A 23,288-nucleotide genomic window follows, 5' to 3' on the forward strand; every position below is an offset into this window, starting at 1 on the left:
CTGAACACATCTCCAGTTGCTATTTGTACATTCTTAGCAACCTCTTTTTTTCCTGGAAATGGGAAACAGCTATAAAATCTACAAATTGTATGGCAGGAGACAGAAGGTGGTTTCTGATCTTTTGGTCAAGGCCTACTTCGAAAGGAGTCTCCCTTATTAGCAGTGAAATCTTCCTGGTGATGGACTCTCAGATAAGGAGGTAATTAAATGATCTTTGGTACAGAAGAGGACAGTAGATACTTTAATTCAGGTTAGCAGAAAGTCAGACTTACCTAGCTTGCTTTTTATTGCATCAGAATGGATTATAGTATTAAAATAATTCTGAATTAATACCAAATTTGGTGAGAATTGTCATACGTTGTACACTACCTGGTTGTCACAGGAACAATACCTATTCAACTAAGATCTGAGGCACTGGAAATCTGAAATAATTCAGGCAGCTCAACATAAAAATAGCTCCCAGCTTCAAAAACTGCATTGGGGCAAACTGTTACTCATTAAAGAGTTTTGTAATTAAATGGACAGGCATTTGCACTGCTGAAGGAGCCAAAGTAGGCACGAGGGGTCCTGGATGCCTCCTCTGAGAAGGACAAAAAGATGAAAAAGCAGCTGAAGCAAACTGAAATCCTTTGTTGCTATTTTTCCTCTGCTATCAAGGAGTAACTTGGCAGTTTTAGAGCAAAGTCTCTGAATGAAAGTAAGCAACCCACTTTCTTTGTTATGCTCTATGTTGTACACAATACTTTGCTTTAATCATTTACAGCTGGAATATCTGGAAACTCAAAATAGCGTGTAACTCAACAATCACCAACAGCTGTTGTACACAAAGGGATGGCTTGACTTACAGGTGTGCCATTTCAGAAGCCCAAGTTAAATTTCGGGGAAGAAAAATTTTAAACAGATCTTCTACTTCATGTTTTCTAAATAGACTTCTGTAAATTTAACTTAGCTGGCAACTGTCGTCCTGACTGTAAGGTTATAGATAAGACATGGAAAATGAACGCCTAAAATTGCTCTAAGTTCAGCCCACTGAGAAAAGGGCAAAAGAATGTGGGTTTTTTTCTGGACAAAGTTGTTTTTAGAAACAAGTTCACATGAATCCAGATAAAAATTATTGATGTACTTCAAGTATTCTAATCCACTGGACTCAACACGCTTTCCTATGCTGCCGTGCAACGACAAAGTACTTAAGAGACCTAATCTTCCTTCCAGTCTCTTTCTTCCTCTCAACCTGATTCAGCAGAGAACTGCAGAATTAAAATGAGGATAGAGGGCAAGTCCTGGTACTCATGTGAACCACAACAGTCATGGATATTGTGTTTCCTTACAATCTGAACTCATTCATAAACCCTACCATACATCCTACCACTGCAATTGCTTGGACAGAGATCCAGCAGTCCCTCCTCACATAAGAATTTGGTATTGTTGCTCTGACAAATGCCAGAGGTACTTAGAGCTCACCTTCAAATCTTCTTTTAGCCTCAGGGAACTCTAGAAGTTTTCATTGCATATTTCTTAACACAAAACTGGATGTACTGCTAAGTACTCTACTTTTCCAGTGTTGATTTGACAAAAGATCCCTGGCATTTGTGCAGGCCTTCCTTTGCTCATTTGAAAGTTGATTTCCAACACCACAAGATGCACCTTGGTTCTAATTTACCAAACACAAATATTCTTACTTACCAACAAACTCGCGCATTCTCACATAGAAATACAGAAGTGTTTTGGTAATCCTGATAACGCCAATAACCAGGCCAAATTACTTAAAATGAAAGAAGCATGCATCAAGTATTTTTTTTCCTAGCTGTAGTCCAAATGAGCCAGGTTTTGTGCAGTGGACTTTTTGGAAACAGGATACTTTTCCCTGGTACAGATAAATAAATGAAACGGAATTTCCAGAATGACCTAACTCACACCGAGAACATCTAAGTTCAGCTTACTTATTGACAGAGCCTTCTACTCAGCTCCCCAAAGAACTTATTGAAATAAAAAACACATTAATTGTTTTAAAAGCATTAGCAAAGAAATTACTGTAGACCAGAAAGATATGAAGTAGATGCCAAAGTTATCTTCCAGTTAGTTTCCAAATTCCTTCAGAGAGTCAGGAACAAGGCCTACCTGTAATAGAAAACAGATTCTAGTGATAGAGCCACAATAAACAATTTGTTGGACACTTGTGTTGAGACTAGAGGCTGCAACACAGACCTGTAACAGCCTGTACTCATCCTATCCTCCATCTTCAACAGAAACATTGACCCTTGCACTGACTTTAGTGCTGAGGATGTTTCCACAGCGAAACAGCTATTCCACATTTTCCTTCATTTTGGTTCCAGACCTGAAGCAGAGCCCATGGGTCCAAAAGCCAGTCAGCTTCCTTCTTAAATCAACTGCTGTATCCACAAGAAAAGACAGATACTACCTGTTCGTACAGATCGTCTCACCAAAGTACCCAACAGTATTTCCTAAGGGTTTTGACAAAGTTATCCTGTTTATTTCAAGTAGTTTGGGAAAGTGCCAGAAAACAAGATTTAAAGTAAAAAAGTATATATACCCCTACACACACCCCAAGCAGTATGAAGAAGACATGGGTTGTAAGTCAGTTTCAATTAAGTGAAGAAATCTTAGTGACTTCAGTAACGGCAGAATTCCTTCCCCCTGCTTCAAAGCATGCACTTCCCATTCAAGCAGGAACTCTAAGCACTGGCAATGGTGCTGCCAGTTCTAGCAAAGCTCCCAAAGACTCTGCTCATAGAATGTATAGGCCATCGAGCATCAGATTATTTCTGAAACAAACAAAAACTCGGAAGCAATTGACAAAGTTAACAGCTGGAACACCACATTTACCAAACCTGTGATCCGGCTTAAGCATAATTTTATTTGAAAAAGAAAGATCAGCTCTCACCTATATATTATTCCGGAACCCCGTAAATCAGCAAATAGCTACTCTTTATTGGAAAGCTTCCATCCTTAAGTCACCTTTATTTCCCCTTGGTACTTTGCAGAAAGTGTAAAAAGAACTACGCCATCAGTCTTCAGTATAGGTAACTTCTACAACTGTCCAGAATCTACATTATTCAGGATGGAAAATCAAATTTTTACACATAGGCTTCTAATAAACCAGATGTTTCACAGACTACAGAAAATGTAAGTGAACAGCCACCACGTAACAGACGTTCTCAGATACCTGCAATATACTTAGCATCATGTCAGGGAGTTTCTGTTCTCTTCCTCCCCCTCCAAACTCTCACAGGTTTAAAAGCATCACCAATAACCAGATGTTTAAAGGAAATCAGACACTACACAGGTTAAACAACATCATTCTATTAAAAACTATCTTTAGCCATGGCACTCAGTGATAGCAATACAATACTTTTTCTTTCCACAAAGCAACTAATATAAAAATATGTCATAAAATCATTTGTAGACCAGTTTGCTAATACATACATGTAATCATAACATTCTTTTATAAACTCTTTCCTGAGATACCTTGAGTTATTTGATTTTTCTCATATTACCGGATGCATTATCTTTGATTCATTTGAAACAGCTGCAAAATATTTTGCATGTGCAGAACACTAGCAGTACATGTAAAAAGTAGCATGTAAATATATGGCAAAGAAACAGCTCTTAGAAATTATGGGTTTTTTCACTTAGATTTTTTTTTTGTTTAAACCATTTGGCTCCTTGGGAGGTGGAAGGGTGGAACGTGGAAAACCTGTAAGCAGAGCTATGAATTGACAAAAAGCAGGAAAGCATTTCAGGAATGTTGGAAGTTGGAATATAATATAAATGACACAGAGAAAGCCATAATTCATATTGGCCTTGTATTGCCTTATAAAGCAACCGGACATATTTTAGGTCAGTTCACAGTATAATAAATATTTTTACTAATCTGCTTTGGAAGAGCAAATGTCTTTAAGGGTTTCAAGCTCCTCTATAAGTTTCTGGTTCTGAACTTCTAGCACTGCAACACGACTCTCCAGACATTTTATGTATTCTTTCTTCCGACGTCGACATTCTTTAGCAGCTTCCCTGCAAAAAGCAGAAGTAAAAAGTGCAAACAACAAGCCATTTGCATGCTATTAGAAAGCTCAGCAGAGTAGGGAGACTACAATTGAATTCCAAATTTTGGAGCATCTCCCAAATAAGTCTGAAAACATTAAGCAAAAGTGGGGTTCCACAAGGGCCTCAAGTGTCTCTTTCTCAAGTTCATATGGCAATCTGTAGAATTGCTTCCTCTCATGCCTTGATTAAAGTTCATAATAAACAAGGTCCAAATGAAAGACAGTTATTCTGCTTTATGACAATAAAGATCTTTGAGGGCCTTGAGTTCCTCAATGAGAGTCTTGTTTTGGTTTTCAAGCACAGCCACACGATTTTCAAGACATTTGACATATTCTTTCTTCTTTCTGCGACATTCTCTGGCAGCTTCCCTGGAACCAATACAAGGCAAATGACTACAGGAACAGCCACAGTATGGCAAAGACTGGATAAATGAAATTACCTGCAATCCCATTGGTTCCACAATAACAAAAACAACCACCACCACCTCCACCAACTGTTGGATTGCACAAACAGAACAGCATGTAACAGCCATAAGCAACAGCGTGGTTAAAACGCAATTCAAAACCATGAAAACAACTGGAAACAAATTCATCACCAAACACAATAATGGAATTAACGCACTGAAGAACTGAGAAAAGCACAATAAATGATGACATAATGACCTGAACTGTAGGACACAAGACCAAAAGCAGCATTTTCTTTTGCAGTCACACTCCATTCTGTGTGCTTATCAGGACCATGACCTCCGCATTCAAACTCTTACATTCAAACCCAAAGAATTTACTTTCAGAAAACACAAATTGAACGACACTCTCTCCAGATGAAAAGCTAGATGCCACATTTTAAAACATGCTGTAGTTTCTGACCATAATGTAGCAATCTACAGTAGAATTCCAAGTAGCTACAGTATGCCAGCATTTTGAACTGTCCACATCAGTGACTTGGTTGTCGGCAAACGGCAGCCCAGAGCCATTCCCATAGCTCCACTCAGAACGATGTTATGTCAATGACTTTAAATAGTATTTTCAGAACAAGGACTACAGACTTCAGACAGTATTTTCAGAAGCATGTCTTAAGACAGTATTCAATTATAGAAGAAATTTTATAGGCAATGGGATTCCACTCCTTAAATGTTTTGGAACTACTCAAATTGCCAAACTGTGAGAACAGAACTTTGCAGTAAAGTTATTTTCAGAGACAGAATAGAGACTAGTTTTAAAAACAAAGTGGAAAAACAAAGGGGAGCATAACAACGCAGCAATCTCTGTGAGAAATTTTAAGAACAGGCATGAGAGCAAAGCAATACCATGAATTCAATCATAAGGCAAGTGGCTGTTCAACGTACTAGAGATCTGCATAGCAAGCTACTTTTTCCTGAGGCATTAACCTCATTTCCATTGATAGAAGTGGCTATGCATTTAAAAAAGGGAGAAAGTCCCCTAAAAATAACAAGAATAAGCAGATAAAGGCAGTTATGTAACAACAGATAGTCACAGCATATAGTTAATTACATGCCAACTAATTAAAACATATACAGCCACTCCACACAATATTTTAAAGGACAGGAGCACTGTATAGTAACTTATCTGAGGCAGGTACATAGAAAATTCTACAATTATCATCAAGTTATAGCCTGAGTCTTCCTCGCAGCATTATAGACAGCTGCTAAAGAGATTCTCAGATATTGTTCTTACCAGTTCTTCCCTGGGATGTTGCAAGAGAAGCATGCCCATAACAGTCATTTTATTGTCAGTAGGGAAATATGTCTTTCAACAATAAGTATACATCTGGATCATTACAAAAATGACCACTAATGGACAACATCAATGCTGATTTTTGAAATACCATAAAATTAAAGACTAAAAATCCATGTAGGTAAGACCAATATTCATCAGTCCTATAAACATACGGAATGATTCACAAAGAATTTCTTGCCTCCCCTTTGTCAATCACAGACAGGGCTTGTGACTTTAAGAAAAAAACATTATTAGAATGTGAATTTATTAGTTTTGTTTTTGTTATTTTAGGTTCCTACTTTCCCGACAGCAGCTATTAATGAGGTGCTCTTACCTATTTTTCATAAGCCGCAGCTCTCTCTTGCGCGTTGCCTCTTCTGCCAGTTGCTGAGGACTATGCAGAGCCCCTGGTGAGGCTGCCATTACCACTCCCTGAGGTAAGTTAGTAGTGGGAGTCCGAAGCTGGTAGGATGGCATGTCTCCAGTGGCAGCTGTGTTAAACAATCACATGTAAAACTTTATGGCAAAAAAACTACGCATGAGCCTCTCTAGAAAGAAGACATTTCTGTTGATGAGTTACCCGTGATCCCTACTACATGAATTATCTCACAGGCCTGTAGCATCACAACTACATGCATTATCCTACTAGCTTTCATTTCTATACTCTAAAAAGAATCATCTAAACTGATCTAGCATGTGGTCCCACCAACCAGAACGAAGCTCGTCAAAGCTTCCATGTGGCTCTTCACAAACGACACAGGAAAAAGTGTTAGAGAAATGCTGTCTGAGCATTCACTCTAATTTCCTTTGGTAAAATTCTACATAAAGATGGTCCTTCTGGTGCAGCCACAGGGGGTAATATGCTATGGCTGTCCTCTAACAGCTGACACAGGAGTCAGCTTTCTCCTCTTCTGTGACAGCACCAGACCTACCAGCAAACTGGCATCTCTCGGAAAACTGGTGAGAGCTGCTGTTGCCAAAATGAAAAGGAACATACGTGCATAGTGAACAGGAGCACATTCCTTGAGAACCACAAATGGGATGCCCAGGCACCAGCAGGCAAGTAAAAGGAGTGGCCATTACACAGGAAGAGATGCAGCCATGCAGCAAAGGAGAGTGCAAAAGTTCACCCCCTGAGCCTGCCAATTTTGAGCTCTCCCATGCTAAACATAGATCTGAAATCTGATCTGCAATTCAGAACCGATACCTTTCTGATATACACACCTCATTTCTGTATTTCTAAAACACTGTGCTCCTATACTATGTGTTTCAACTTTCAAGCACTGAGTCCTAAGTGCCTGTTTGGACTGACGTAGGAAAAAAAATTAAAAAATATATCCCCCCCCTAAAATTTTAAGCAAGTATTTGCCCATTCAACTCCTAAGTAATTCGTATCATCAAATAACACAACATCCACTATTATCATAAAAACAATTCAATATGAAGAACAATTTCAGGGGCTGCTATACTCATTACATACTGAAAGCACCAGCAAAATACATTGCAAAAATGAAATCATAGAATCACAGAAAGGCTTTGGTTGGAAGTGACATTAAACGTCAATTAGCTCCAACCCCCTGCTGTAGGCAGACAAAAACAGTTTGTGGGAGGCTGGCAGGCAGAGCAGTAAAGCAACATAATAGAACATCAGGAGAAAAAAAATGAACCAAATCCAAATCCTCAAAAGTGTATATATCTATATACCATTAATCCTTTAAAGTTTGTGCACTGTGTTGAATCGCAGCCACATCTCAAACCCCTCCACCAGCTTCAGCAGCCTGCTCCCCCCTCACAGCCCTGCAGGTCGCGGGGCACAGAGCTGCCAGCTCAGCTGCGGCAGGGAGCTGATCTGCTGGGGCTGGGCAGGGAAAGAACTCAGTGGAGGACAGCCTTGGAGCACAGCCCAGCAGCCTTGGTCTTCTCACATAACACCAAATGAATTAACCCTTGGTTTGAGTTCTTCCCATCTGCTAGCAGCCCCAGCCATGTCAATGAGATATAACTTCAGCTTGGTATTATCAAAAACAGAATTTTATTGTGTCTCTAGTCTTACTGGCCACATTACATGCATTTCATAAACACCACCGGAAGAACTACTTTTCTCCATCTTCAAAAAAAAAGAAGAAAAAACAAGATTATCTTGGCTCACATTAAAAATCCAAGCAAAGCATTTTGTAGATCAGATCACAGGGAAATACCCATTACCCAGGTCACCTCCACCTGGCAGCACCAGCTGCTTTGCTGCCTGCACCTGATCTCCCCTCAGATGTTTGCCAACAGCACTTACAGCTGTGAGAAGGACTCTGCAATAAAGTACCTACTGCACACTCAAAAAACCCCTATCTCAGCTGAGATCAGCAAGCATACAGTAAGCAACAACACAGTGCATCAGTAGTTTGACCAGCTTCCAAAGTGCCCAGCCCTGCCTAACAACTGCCTCGCATATGAATCTCCAAGTGTGGTAACATAATTATTTTGGTGCTACAGACCGCCACAGTAACATCTGTTTCATAAGGAAGTAACTGATATTATTGCTAAGCAATTATTTCTTATTTTGCAAAACTTTTTGTAATAGCTTTAAATATTATAAAGTACTGTTTCTCTTCAGATAGGCATTAGTAAAAATGAAACAGATTTTCAAAAGGAAGGACAAAAAACCCTTAAAAAAATCCATACTAAATCTTTAAAATAAATCTTTTAAATAAATAGTTTAAATCTATTAATAAATAGATGTACTACATAGAAGAGTACCTTCCACTTCAGTATGAGACAAAGAACCCACACCTTGGTCCAGGCCAACATGTCTCTAAGAGCAGTGTTCATTTCTAGTGAAACTGCATGGGGCTTTAAAGGGATCACTGCATATCAGATACAGGGTGAGCATGTTAACTGACCTGGAATTGGTGCACTTCCCCCAGCCCATCAACCCAGTAATCCTTTCTTTTTCCCTCTTTAAAATTGCAAGGGGAAAGAGTCTTCAGAAACCTACAGCTTTTAGCTGAGACTTCAAGAAAGTTATTAGCAGGAAAACAAACAGAAAATACATTCACAACAGAGCACAGTTACTTTGTAAGTTAAGCTCTGAGAAGTTAAAAAAAATTACAGAAGCCATAAAAAAAATAAGAATGAATAACAATAAATCCAACACTTTGTAATAGCAAGCTCTTGGAAAAAATAACTTTCTGAACACTAGAGAGCATCCCTACACTGGAGTTCTTATAGTGGCTTCCCAGGAGAAAAAAACGTGATACATGCTATGCATTAGTGTATCTACGCTCCCTTCCTCTGAGTCATAATGATAGGACTAAATTATCAGAGGGCTTTAAACTTGGCCACTAAACTAGCTAAGCAAGCCATGAATCACTATTCCTCTGAGCACAAGAGCACAAAATATGGACTCAGAGACGATAAGTATCTTCAGGCTGATGAAAAAATAGATGCCAGCACCGAGCAGCACGTAGGTACCGGCTGCAAACTGGTTAATGTTACAGCTCAGCCAGAGGCAATTGACGAAGCAGAAAGGAACTGACTAAATCACAGCATGACTTGGGGCTGACGTCAATGTGTATCTTGTTTGGAGTTTAACTTTTCCAGTTCCCTACTGCAACACGATTCCAGGAAGCCTAATGACGTCAGCCTTTTGAACTCAATTAGCAGAGGAACAGACCATTTCAGCAGCGGAGGAGAAAACACGCAGACGTTGCAGTACTTAAAACTGCTGCTTTTCTATCTGCTCATGTTCACTGTTTTCCTTAATAAGGAAAGTATAAGGGTTTATTTACACGACCGTAACAGCACACGCCTTTCTTTCACAGCTACGTTTGAGCCTATTCTAGCTATTGAATCTACAGGGTTTATTGCTAAACAAAAAAAAAAGTGTCATTTCCACAAAACAAATACACAATGACAAACATAGCCACTATCTCCATATTACAGGAGTTCAAAGAGTGGTGGATTTTTTTCAACAGAATCTTCCATCAAACAAAAAAGATTCGTTACCTGCATCAATCTGTGCAACAACTCTCACACCAATTTCTTCACCTCACATGAAACTGATAAAATTACACTGAGACCTAACACCACCCAGCCAGAGCCGGAACCCACCTATGTCAGTTGTGAGAGATTGAAGAGTTACAGCAACAAGTTGAAAAGAAAAATGTCACAAACACCATCTAAGCACTGCTTAAACAGCCACAACATGCAGTAAAAGACTAATAGAACGTTTACCTGTTTCATCTCCTGTAACAGCCATGCTCAGCCCCTGCAAGCACAGTTCTCCTGCTCCTCTCCCAGAGCTCAGCATGAACTGTTCCAAACTAGCAAGCATGTGCGGGATTACAAGCAAGAGCACTGACATCACAGTGACCTCACTTGCCTACCACTGTCATTAATATGCTCTGTCACTGGAACAGCTCACTGAAACTGCAGCCCAAACAACTGCTGCTTTTCCAGTAAACGTTTTTTATTTTTTTTTATTTTTTTTTTTTTCCCCCCCTTCCGTATTTCTGTAAGCCTAGCTTTGTTCTCCTCCCTTCAATTATACATAAAGCACTCACCACAGAGCTGGCTGTAAAACTAGACCAAGATACACAGAACCGACTGACAGAAATTAAAAGTGACTCCAGAACTCATAAATGATTCAAAAGGATTAAATCACAATTGGACAGCAAACAGGGAAATTTTAAAGGGACACGTGCAATTGTTTTGGTTCGAGCAGCTCCACCAGAAGGCAGAACTCCGACAGACATGTAAGACAGGAGAGCTTAACAAGCTGTAACAAATCCGTAAATGAAAGGCTACATACAGCTCCTCGGGGGGAGGAAGGGAAAGGGAGGGGAAGACCACAGCCCACTCATTTCAGTTCAATTAAAGCTTCAGAAGAGACTGAAAAAAACTCCAGGGATTTCAGATGCTCTATCAGGCAGAACAGTAACCCTGAAGAAGGGCAACCCCTTCACCTATCCCCTCCTTCTTCAAAAAGTGCAAGGGAACTGGCTGGCTTATGAAAATAAATAAATCAATGAACAAGCATCTCAGCTTCAAACCCACAGTTCAGGTACTTTCCTGCACACAGAGCACAGCCCTTGTCTGTGATAAACCAATTTAGACTGGCAATTCATCAGCCGTGGAACTACGCCGAGGACAGCAAAAATGAAAGCATCGGTGCAATGAAGGATTCTCCTCGTCATCCTGGGACTGCTTCAGTGTCACGTGAACAGAACATCAGAACTGAAGTACACCAGAAGTACCAGCCACAGATCTCTCAAATATTTCACATTAAGGAAACACACCTCGATCCACAGAATACCATTTGATGCAACTTTCCAAAACTCATTTTCACTAATAGTTACACACTTGACTTCCTTCAGCTGGCAGAAAAACCTTGGATCTGTTTTAGGAAACCATCATGACATCAGAACTGCCCTGTTTTTCCAATGAACGTAAATGGGCAGCTAACAAAGTACCACAGTTGGTTCACCCAGGGACCTCTGCCCTTTTATATTCATCCTTCAATTTCATCACAAGTCTTCAGAAAAATATCAAGCGCAGGTTGAAGGTGAAAAGCAGAATGTTGTTTTTCTATCATAAGCTACGCTATCACCTTATCAGGCATACAGGGAACCACCAAGAGTGCACTGACAACAGATGTTCATCAATTATATACCTACAGACTTTCTGACATACCAAGCAACATGACCCGCAGTAAGGACCTGCCAGCCCATTGTTTCACTCCACTGCAAGTAACTCAGGTTTGCTGATGATATGTGCTTAGCAGAACATCTCTCTTAGCTTAAACATTTTCAGGCATTTTCATACTTTTTTTTTTTAGCTCCAAATGATTTTTCAGTACCAGACTGTATAATAATTTGAAACCTCTTTCAGAGCTCATGACCACTTAGTATTCCTTGGGAATATTTTCCTTTATATTTTATCTAGAATTTTTCTTCTATGTCAACAACTGTAAGCCTCACTAAAGCATCAGAGTTTGGGCAAAATGAACTCTAGCAAACGCTAGAAAAATTCAACTTCTCTATACATGAACAGACAACAAATTAATTTAGTTGTAACTATCTAGAAGCTTCCAGAAACAGGCAGCAGCTATTCAGTAACCGTCTCTGAATCCATTTTGAAAGCTTCCATTGCAAGTGAGACACTCAAAAATGTTCCACTGCCAGAATGGGAAATGTGGATGGAGAAAAAACAAATTTGGGTCTTTAGGCTTTGCTGAGAACACATTCCTGGTAACACTTCAGGCAGATAGAACAATACTGTATGCATTGTGAAGGCTAACATTTCATTTCAGAGTTCTTCATATTACTCTTAAACTTAGCTTGAAATGCTTTTTAAAAGTATTAGAAAGACATTGTATTTCAGCAAATAATTAACCAGAAAAAACAGAAAAAAACAAATCAGGTTTGCTACAACTATTTAGTACATTCTCAACAAGTTCAAGTATTTACAAGCTCTTAGCTTTATTTACATCCTGAGCTTCCTTCACAGCAAAGAAAGAAAAACATCCACTTAAAGACAAAACTTACTCTAAACACCCACACTACGGTGAAAAAATTCTTAACCCAGACTTCTCCGTTTATCTCAGACTAAAACAAGGTAGGTTCAGATTAGATCCAAAGGAGAAAATGTTTACTCAGAGAACAGGGAGGCACTGGAACAGGTCACCAGTGGAGTGGTGGAACATCCCTGGAGCTGTACAAGGCCTGAGCTTTGGGCAACCCACTCCAGTAGGAAGTATCCCTGCCCAATGCAAGGAAGTTGGACTAGAAGATTCTGTATCCATCAGTATGTAGTCAATAACCTTTATCCACTCTGAATACCTACTTAGCATACGGCTCCATAGCAGCCAATATTTTCATGTCTCTATACAGAAGAGAAGACCTTGTACCTGATTCCAGAAAATTTCCTGAAAGTAACTTAAAACCCCAACTTCACTTTCCTTGGTATTGGTCAGAATCCAAGATATGCTTTGTTCAGATCTCCTTCAGCCCTTCTGAAGGAGTGGAAACAGTGAACAGAAAGAAAACTCTGGATAAACTAAAGGAAGGCTTGAGAATTCACTAATTCACATGTGTATATTTTACAGAGCCTAAAAAGTAGAAAAACTCAGGGAGAAAATTAGCTTCAAGACAGGATCTCCTTTTTAATTACAGAAAGTTAAAAGTTGCAAGGAAATTCTGCCCTAAAAATAGCCTTACAGACTTCCAAGTAACTTCAGAACCTGCATTGTATGAAGACTGAAAATGCTGAAAAAAAAAAAAGTTTCATGTATTAAACGAGATACAGTTTGAACTGAGATGATGAGGAAGTCTACAAAAGTGTCTTTACTTCAATTAAACATGTCGCTTGAAGTCTGGACAAGGAAATTAAAAGCAGAGGGTAATTTTATCCTGGTATTTCCTTCTCATAGTAGCTTTTTTGATCCACATAAATGGCTGCTTTCCCAAAGAGAGAAACTCAGTCTTCTTCTAAGACTCTCTTCTATCCTGGTACATATATACAACAACATCTCATAGTGCAATACTGTGAACGCAAAACTAAAAGTCTAGTAAGAATAAATGTTTCATATAAAAAAATGCAATAAACTATACCTTGAACAACAAGTTGGCTTCCAGGAACAAAAAACTGTTGTGTACCATCAGATGAGTGTGCTGCGTATTGCACAATGGTAGCACCTGGCTGAGGAGCTCCTGAATTTGTCATTGTTAACGTGTGCAGTCCCTGGGTACCATCAGAAGATGGATTAGAAATCTGGATTGTACCACCTGGAGTTATAGTAACTGAACATAAAAAGAAAAAGGCAGGTTAGGCAATAGAAAGAAGTACAACACGCTGAAATGCATTTTCCTTTTGAAAAATAATCATAGTTTTGCTAAGACTGTGGGTTTCCTGTTTGCTTAAGGAGCAACTGTATTTAAATATTTTTTTTCTTTAATTGTATAACCTTAATGCTGCTGTCCTCAAACATAATGCCTGTTATGTAGTACATGAATGTGTCTAACTGGAAAAAAAAAAAAACTAAAAAAAAAAGCAAGAGAAGCCCACATATGTCCACTGTACGTTCAGCAATATTAATGGTCCTATAGTAATTTTAATACAAAGTGAAAACAAACAAACAGACTAGTAACTCCTAGCCACAAAGAACAAGAGTTTTAAATACTAGTATTAAAAGGTTATTTAAAAAAAAAAAAAAACTCTTTATCAAATCACAACATAAAACCAAGGTTGCCTGGAGAGAAGAACAAGAATTCATCTCGCCCTCGCTCCACCTCCTTTCCTTAGTTTAAGTGGAAGTTGAAGCCACCAACATTTTTCCAAGTCCTATAAAACTGCTCAGATTATAACATAAAAAGAGAAACAGAACAAAGCTCTGCTTCCGTTTGGTCAACAATAAGAAAAATACACTTTCCCCACTGTAAAATCAATGGGTATAAAGACGTTACAATTACAAAATAAACAAGAAAGTTTGTCTAAACAAAAAGAGAACAGATAGAACGCTTACTCTTGTCCTGAGCTCGCTATAAAACTCCAAAGAGATCTCCAGAAGAGATCCTTCCCCACTGGTAGCCAGCGCTTAAATGGGTCTAGGAGAGGTGCAGCCAGGCTCCAGCCCTTCCAGCAGCACAGGAGAATTGCCTTCACCTGTGCTCCCATGGCTGACTCATTGCTCACCTCAGGTGTTCAATCAGGCCATGACTCAGCAGTTCCCACACACCCCATAAAAAATAATGCTGTGTAATCAGCTGGTTAAATATTCAGACACACACAAAATTTCCTGCAGTTTGTTAATTGTATGTTCCTCTTGAAATTAGCATTGTCCTCAGAAGAGCAGAAAAAAATGTTCCGGGAACATTTAAAAGAGAACCCAATTCCCAAGAAGCTATTAACTTATTTCTCCTCAGAAAGCTACTTAAAATTACAAACATCATTGTATTTGAAGTGGTGTAAGAAACACTATACACAACTACTGATTCAGGACTGATAACTCCTTTGATTTTAGGGTCAGGTTCGCAATACTTGATGGTGACATTCCTGACCGTCCTGGGCATCTGATGTGATTTGTCAGATATCCACACAAATTTTAAAGGTGGACAATTGATAACAGATGATTTCATGTAGATGAAGATGCCTTGAGATTAGTGGATTACTCAACTGTTTCTAGTGAATTGTAGAACAGCAGCAATCTACTAAAACCTCAGATAATTTCTTTAAAAGCATAAGGCCAAATCTCTGCAGCTAAGCAATTTTCTTTTGGGGAAGAATGGGGAATTCCTCTTAGGCTGAAAGAAGCCCTGAGCCTTATCCACAACAAGTTCAGCATGGCCTCCTGTCCCACCCTTGGAGTGAAGAATACATGACAATGAACTGGATGCACACTAATGCAAGCTCCATAAGTCATAACATAAAAAGAAATAAGTAAGCAAGACAATGCCTTTGTTTGTCCTTCAAAGCAGAAAATGTCCCATTTGGGGACAGGTCAGAGAAAAGAGAAATGGACTACTGTTTCTCTGTTGTTCATGACAACAGCAGGGCAATTGCAGGCTCTCAGTGGCACGTGCACTTCCCAGCAGAATGCCACCATCACCTCCACCTCCCTGGGACGTTTACTTAAACACTGAACTCATACTAGAGTTAGCAGTATGCCTTTACCATCACAGCTGCATATCACATCAAATAAATTAATAGATATATAAAAATCAGTTCAACTGTTGATTCAATTCATGACCCAATACTTTCAAAACAAGAGTGAATGGAACTTCGGTAACCATTTCCCCTACAGGACTGATTCCTATCACATTAAGATCGTGACACTCCTCCTCAGCCTAGTAATTCTCCGAAGCCCAACCACAACACAGGTATTTCTTGTATTGGACCTTTGCTCAAAACTGTGGCTTCACAGAAGGCTATACAATATTCCCAGACATTCCCTCGTCTTGTACATGATGCAGGTGGATATAAGTGGCAGCTTCTCCTCTAGCTAGAACTGAAGATGAAAATAACACAATTCTTAGAATATGATTAACACCTCTAATTCAGAAAGAGGTTAGATCTTCCCATCTCTACCTAGACAGGGAAAAGAAACTAAAAGCTGCTCTTTCCCAGTACATTTCCTAATGCCTCAGTGCTAAAAACCCATCCAAAGACAGCAAAAAATCCAAATAGATGGCAAAAGAACTTGCTACTTTCATTTTCCCTGCATTGCTCCTGGAAGAACATCCGAAATTGCACAAAGAGGCAGAAAAGAAGGGGAAGGACAGCTGATTCTCTCTCTTACACACACACACACGTGCGTGCACATAACACCACACACCAACTATGCAAGTGAATCTTGCATATTTAGGCCACCACCACAGGTGAAGGAAAACATTTTTTTTCCAGTATTCAATAACCAGTATGATAGAACTACAGCCAGTAGAGTCATTTTGTTGCCAAAACAGGCTACGTGGCTTGCACCTTACGAAAAGATATAAATTTTCCTTACAGAAAGATCAACATCCCTGTTGATGGATGTAACGGGGAAAGATATTCTATCTGGCTGGTTATGCCCATCAAACCGTCTGCTTCCACAAGCCAAAGCCAAGAAGGTGTAAGGAAAATGGCATTTGGAAACCATGGCAACACAGCATTTTGGCTGGTGTAAAGTAAGGAAAGAACAGCCATCACCACTGATAACAAAAATATATTTGATAATATCAATATAATAAAAATATATAATAATAATAATATATAATATATAAAAATATATTTGACCAACATACAGTCAAGACCACCTTTTCAGCTATTCTGCCTCTTCTATGCAGGAATATGGAGAACAGTAGAGAAAAACAAGGAACCAGTAAATTCAGTAACAGTTTTTTTTAAAAGCAGGCCACAGTACAGATCTCTACAGTGACACCATGAAACCAGTTCTTCATTGCCATGCACACCATAAAAATCTTTATAAACTGCTGGCTGCATACACAGGAGAACCCATGCAATCAGCTGTGGCCAAGGAGAGAGTACTCAAACACAATAATGATAAGCAGAGGTAGAAAAACAACTGACACGAAACAAAGCTAAAATAGATAAACATAGCAAGCTCCTGCTTCATATCCAGGCTGAAATCAACACAGGGAAAGTTGCATTCCCACACAGTGTCCCTGGGTTTGGCTGACAGCAGTTGCTCAGAATCATGGGCAGCCAACAGCACAGCAGATCAGAAATGTTGTGGATCTTTGCTTTTCAACTGTAAGAACCAGAAGTAAACAACCACGCTTTCCAAATTAAGACTGCATCTACTACAAGATGACCAACCTTGCTACCACTTGAATCTAACCTCAGATCTAAACTTTTCTGACAAGGAGTATCTTTGAGCACCTGAGCAGTGAGCAGCACCTAAGAAGAGTTTAATATCATTTTTTACATCAAATATCAAAGTAATGAATTGGATATGGAAGCCATTTCTGGGAAGACAAGGCTCTCAAAATGAATTTGGTCAAAATGATTTTTTTAACCCAGAATCTGCAGGACCTACGAAGACTGACATCCTGAAGCAATGCCTCTTCACATTTGAGAACAAATTAAATAAAAATGAGTAAATAAATACAGTTCTCTTAAAAATATTGCAAATATTTTACATCGCAAATAAAGCACACTGAATGAAAAAACAGAATTCTTCTATATTTGGTCCACGCTAAAGCCAGGCTTGAATTAATATAAATGAGATTTAATTAATTTTTTATGGATTCTAATTCAAGCCCATTGTTGGTGATGCTCTCTGCTTCTTGATTTTTCAAGAGTAAAAGTTTGCTTGAACAAGGAAGAAAAAAAATGAGAATTTCTTATTCTTTTACACACTTCTCCATGATTTATATTTTTGATTTATAGGCACATTCAAACTAAAACATCCCTTAATTGAATAAGTGAGAATGATTTCCTGCAATATATTGCTAGTTAAACCACAAGTCTGGTTTCCCAGAGCAACATGTGATTAAGAAATCCAAAGCCTGAAAGATTTGAAAGCTCACTAGAGCATATTGCAAACTCTATAGAGCCTGGAAAGAGAGCATATTTTTCTAAAGCTAAATCAAAGCCAAACAAACAAAGCACCACCATCACACAAGTAAACAAAATAAAATTAATTCGATCAAGGAGAGCTGCAGATTCTGGACTGGATAACTGCCATTTAGCATGGCAGGAAATACATGAAAAAGAGCACTTCAGATGCTAGCAAAGTCCAAGCAACATAACTTTCTATGCAGAAGAGTAGATATATGCAAAGTCTGCTGTCTCAGATTTTATAATGACTTCAGTTGTACACATTAAAAATAACTGAAGAAAAGTGACTAACTAGCATGTGGCACAGAGGGAGCTGTTCTATCTTTTTTATATTCTGCTGTTAATGTTTTAATAGATGCCCTCTGTCTTCAAAAGACTTTTTCAGAAAACAACAGGCCTTCTCCAATTTTCCTGTCATTATATCAAAGGAAAAATACCCGCATTCAGCATGCCTACACCAAGAAAGGTATTAAAACAAAAGTAAAAAAACTCTGTAGGAGCAAAGCATTATCAAACACAAAATTTAAAAAATGGTTATTAGGAAGGTATCTCTTAGGTGATCAATGATTAAGCACAAGAAGCTGTGAGGAGTGAGCTGTGCCATGTTTTCAACATCAACAAAGGAATGAAAAAAAAAGTTCCATAGAACCGAACTATGAAACTGTATAGCCAAGATGTTATAATCACAATATAATTGTGTATAATCAATAGATATCAAGATGTTATAATCGCAATATAATCAAGAGAGTAAGGCAAAGCAGACAACGATCACAAAAAGAGAATAAGTGGAAGAACTTACCCTTGGGTTGAGCTCACCAGAAGACACCAAAGAGGGGATCTCCAGAAGAGATCCTTCCCCTCTGGTAACCAGCTCTTAAATAAGGTCCAGGAGGGGTGGAGCCTGGCTCCACTCCTTCCGGCAGCACAGGTGAATTGCCTTCAGCTGTGCTCCTCTGGCTGGTTCATGGCTCACCTCAGGTGATCAATCAGAGATTCAGGCGGTGACTCAGCAGTTCCCATACAGAAACCAATTTGGAACTTGATTTTGGATGAAATATCAAATATTGGAGACCACAGTTTAGGTTAATGGTGCAGTTAAAACAGAGTTAAAACGTGACAGCCAGAGAAAAAGAAAAAATTTCGTACTCCAATCCCACACTTTAAAAAACTACCTCACTAATTGTTATTTCATGAATAACACCAATACACAGCAAATCACAGTGCTAAGAAACCACAGGGATTTATAACACTGCACATTCACATACAATACAGACCAGTGCCAACATCTGGCACAGCACCCAGGCCTCACCTCCACATTTTTAATGCGTAGGAATCCCAGAAGGACTAAAGTCAAGTAATCAACAAACACTATAGGAAAAAGACTAAACGTTTTTCGTGCCCACATCAGGAGAAATGAAATATAAAAATCAGGATTAATTAGAAGTAGGGAAGTTCTCATTCTTCTCAGCAAGACATCTCTATTTCATTATGGAACTTTAAGAAAAAGAACTGTTCCTATTTTGTTCTGCAACAAAACACAGTATCTTTGCAAACATACTGAATTGCCCTGTGCTAGAATGATACAGGCTGCTTGGAATGGACAGTGGAGAAATTCCAGGTCCTTCTTCTTCTGACTTTTCTTCTTCAATCCTTGGGATTGCAGGAGTATCTGAAGAGAGTTCATTCAAAATTTTTCTGAAAGAGAAAAAGAGATACTTTGACATATTTGAAATTCCATACCCATGGGAAACTAAGTCACTGCCTTTGATCAGACAGTTTTGCTGTTACACATAAGCTAAAGTTAAAAACCAGCAAAACCAAAATCAAAAGTCCTTACCGGTATGAAGGCCTTCTTGAAAGTATTTCCCTACGTTTCTGAGTATCAGTTATCCCTTCCGATTCTGCAGAGTCATCTGCAACCGATGCTACCTGTAATAGCAAAGTTCCTAATATTCATAACTTCATTAAAAAAAAAAAAGTAAAAAAAAAAAAAAAAAAAGCTTTTGTGGTTGCATAGAAAAAGTTTATCTACCTTTTTTAAAATTATAAATCACAGGATTTGTAATGTCTCTTTTTACAATACATCACCAACTATGATTAGCAACACGAGCACTTAGCTGACATCTTCCATTTAGAAAAAAAAAATCACATGTGGAATCCATATTTTGAATGACACCAGCAACAGTCTTAACATAGAGGATTTCTTTAAACTTAATAATATTACAGAATTAGTTGAAATTAAACATTTTAAATACAGAATACTGCATTAGTGCACCTGAAATAATAGTATACACAGAAGCCTCTTCACAATCACACCAAAACTATTTACAAAAGTAGTTTATTTAAATATACATTTATTAAATTACACATATCAACACATCCATACAAACAAATACGCTGTTCAGCAATACCATGCAAGTTGTACAAACTCCTGACAAGTTCACACAGTCTCATTTTCTCAGAATTTTATTATCATTACCCAAAAAGTAACACAGATGCCAGGCCCGAGCAGACCGAAAACAAAACACAACCCAAGAGAAGAGCCCTACAGTGACCTGCTGGTGGATCAGTCCTCAAGGCTCTGTCACAAAACTTGACAAGTAAGGCACCATTCCACAGCCCAGCCAAGAGCTTGGGCAGTATAATTCAAAAAGAGTTTTTAGTCCACAGAGGAAGGAAAAAAGAACTTGTCCCAGGACAAACAGCAGGAAAACAAGACGTTAGAGGCTTCTAACCTTCTCATTCCATTCATAAACACCCCTTCATTGTGAAGGCACACTAAGAAGTCAGAAACAGTAGTACTTTGGTAAAAGGGTAAGAAAATCACAAGAGAAAGGAAACATTTTTATGTAGAGGAAGATTCAGAAGTTCTAATTTTTTAGAAGAAATTAGACAAATGTAATGTATGTTTGTTCTAATAGCAAGCAACCATGTTTATAAGGCTTCCAAATGGAAACCTCTGCCATTTTTTCCCAGCCATTAAACAGACTTTTCCAACTTTAACACACTGCTCTGCGTTTGAGCAAAAATAAATTTGAGCTCATGCCCAAACTGCCAAACCTGATACACTGCAGGGGAGAAGAAGCAAAAAGGAAAGTCAAATCTGAATTGCAAACCTTCTTACAATTACAAGAACAGCAGTAGAACAAGGAACACAATACAGATATTTTTTCATCCAAAAAGCAATGGGTTAACAAGAAAAAACTGTAGCAGCTTTAAGCTGCAGGTGTCTGAGAGAGAGGTCATACAGGCTTTAACATCAGCCTTCAGTTTCTATTTGTCTGGTTTTTAATTCAATTGTTACCATTTTCCAAGTCTCCTGCTATCTGGCATAGACAAGACATAAATGAAAGCCAGACAATCTGGAGAAAGTGCCAGGTGGCAGGATAAAGTACTTAAGAAGATCACAGGAGGGCCTACCAACCTTTGTAACGGAGTCCTTCACGAGGCTCTTTTTCCTGCCCCCTCCCTTTTGGTAGGGTCACATTATTCACCATTAGCACGCTCAAACGAAAGCAAAGCCAAAATCTGGAACTAATCAATATCAATCAGGACACAACTTTCCCATCTCTACTCCTTTGGGAAACGCAAGGTCAAGTTGACACAATGGAACAAACAGTTGATTCCCATTCCCCTAAGAAGACGCAACAGCAGTTGGCAAGAGATGCTGGAGAAATTCCTCCTTCTGAGCTCTGAAGAAAGTAGTCTATTTTTGTGTGAGTGTCCCAACTATATCGACTTTAAGAAATGCAATGATAGAAACTGGGAAAGACTAAAGGGTGCTTATTTGCTGAAGCTTATTATTTCACTCTGGCAAATTACAGTTAGAAACAAATTCAGAGGGAAAAAAAAAATCCTTTTGGAAACTTCAATTTGACTTCAAGCTTGACCAAACACAAGTCCTTTGCTATCTACTGAGCCCTGTCAGTAGTGAACTAGAATTTCTAAACCTTACCGTATCCCATCGTGTGCCCCTACAATTAAGATGGTGAATACCTCAAAAAGGTTTCATTCTTGTTTTCTAGTTGCTAAGATAAAAACATTTACATATGACTTTTATCTACTATACTTAAAAGCTACTCTTAAGTTTCAAACATTAGAAGCTGCTTCTCAAGAAGACTGACAATGCATAACACCTTTTCTTCAACATGTTGCAATGACTTCCAGTAGAACAGTCCAGGTGTAATTTAATTGGTCTCTCTTTGCAGACATGATCAATTTTACTCATAAGAAGCAATTCAACTTACATTTCATGGTCAGTTTTTAAGAAAACTGGATCAAAAATATTCCTAACTACAAGAAAAGCATGAACTGAAGGCCTGTCTAAACATTTTCAAACTAGTGCAAAATTATATTCTCTCAAGTCTTTTTCACTATTTAAAAGCTCTGGAAATAATTCATCATTTTGCAGCAGTCTGTTTTCAGCACGTTAAAACATAACTTTTTGCCAAATAAGTGCTTCTTTTGAAGCTGCCCTTATTTTTGCTCTTTACAACTATGCACCCACAAAAAGCAGCACCACACGATCCAACAGAGCCTACAAAAGCAACAAGCAATCATTTAAAACTGTTACTTCCATTATATCCAGATGCTCTCAGAAAGTATAAAAGATACTCGCTCGTTTTCATTAGAACATGAAGTTCATAGAATCAAACAAAACAGAAAAACTGCGAAATGCACTAAAGCAGGTCACGCTATTACACAAATGTGCCGTTGCACAAGTTCAGGTTCCGACACACAGTTTCTTAACAGATAAACAGGAAGCACGAAGGAATCGCTACACAATGCCTGCCGTGCTGCTACCACTTGGCCGTTTGCCATCACGCTGCTCCCCACCCCCCGTCCTACACTGTGTGAGTAAACCTCCCAGCACTGGTAGGAATGAACTGACATGGGGCACAAATAGTGAGGGACCAAACATTAATGAAAAAAGAAGAGCAGAGCTGACCTGAACAGCTTGCATTTGTGGTGACTGAATGACTGAGGGCTGCGTGGCTTGAATGACACCCTGGCCATGAACTGTTTGACCAGGAGACAACTGCTGCAGAGATAGATTCTGCTGGAGATCCTTTTCCAGCACTTGATGCAGGTACAGAAACCAGCAAAAGTTACAGTCGTGGTGTGTAAGTCACGTGTCTGAAGACTTTATTAAGGGCTCTTAGAAGCAATACTAAAACAAGTTGGTTCTGATGTCGTATCTAAAACAGCTCAAACGTGTGTACTTATCACACACAGAAATACACTGGTTTTAGCAGGAAAAAATTGGTATCTTTCCAAATGATGTCAGAAACTTAACCTGCCCTCTACCGAACTGAAAACCTTTTTAATTACTTTCTTCTTTTCCTCCAGAGACTTCACGTTTTCAATAAAAAACAACCCTAACCTATCACAGACTAAATCTGCTGTCCCTAACATTAGGAAGAACCTCAAGTAACG

General features: G+C 38.7%; 1 protein-coding gene across 9 annotated transcripts in view; it reads right to left on the reverse strand.

Moving 5' to 3' along the window:
- Positions 1–3,305: 3,305 nt before the first annotated feature.
- The window catches only part of CREM (cAMP responsive element modulator), a 31,402-nt gene continuing 11,419 nt past the window's right edge, over positions 3,306–23,288 (reverse strand). For 2 of the 9 annotated variants that reach the window (XM_048952180.1, XM_048952178.1), the window contains 5 exons: positions 19,690–19,781; positions 19,411–19,547; positions 13,406–13,594; positions 6,136–6,292; positions 3,917–4,433 (listed from right to left, as the gene is read on the reverse strand). In XM_048952180.1, the coding sequence (XP_048808137.1) occupies positions 4,289–4,433; positions 6,136–6,292; positions 13,406–13,594; positions 19,411–19,547; positions 19,690–19,781 (720 nt within the window). In that variant the 3' untranslated portion in view covers positions 3,917–4,288. The other 7 variants (XM_048952179.1, XM_048952185.1, XM_048952184.1 and 4 more) reach the window with 7 other exon arrangements.

Source organism: Lagopus muta, chromosome 7 (assembly GCF_023343835.1).
Source record: "Lagopus muta isolate bLagMut1 chromosome 7, bLagMut1 primary, whole genome shotgun sequence".
In the NCBI taxonomy this organism is placed as follows: domain Eukaryota; kingdom Metazoa; phylum Chordata; class Aves; order Galliformes; family Phasianidae; genus Lagopus; species Lagopus muta.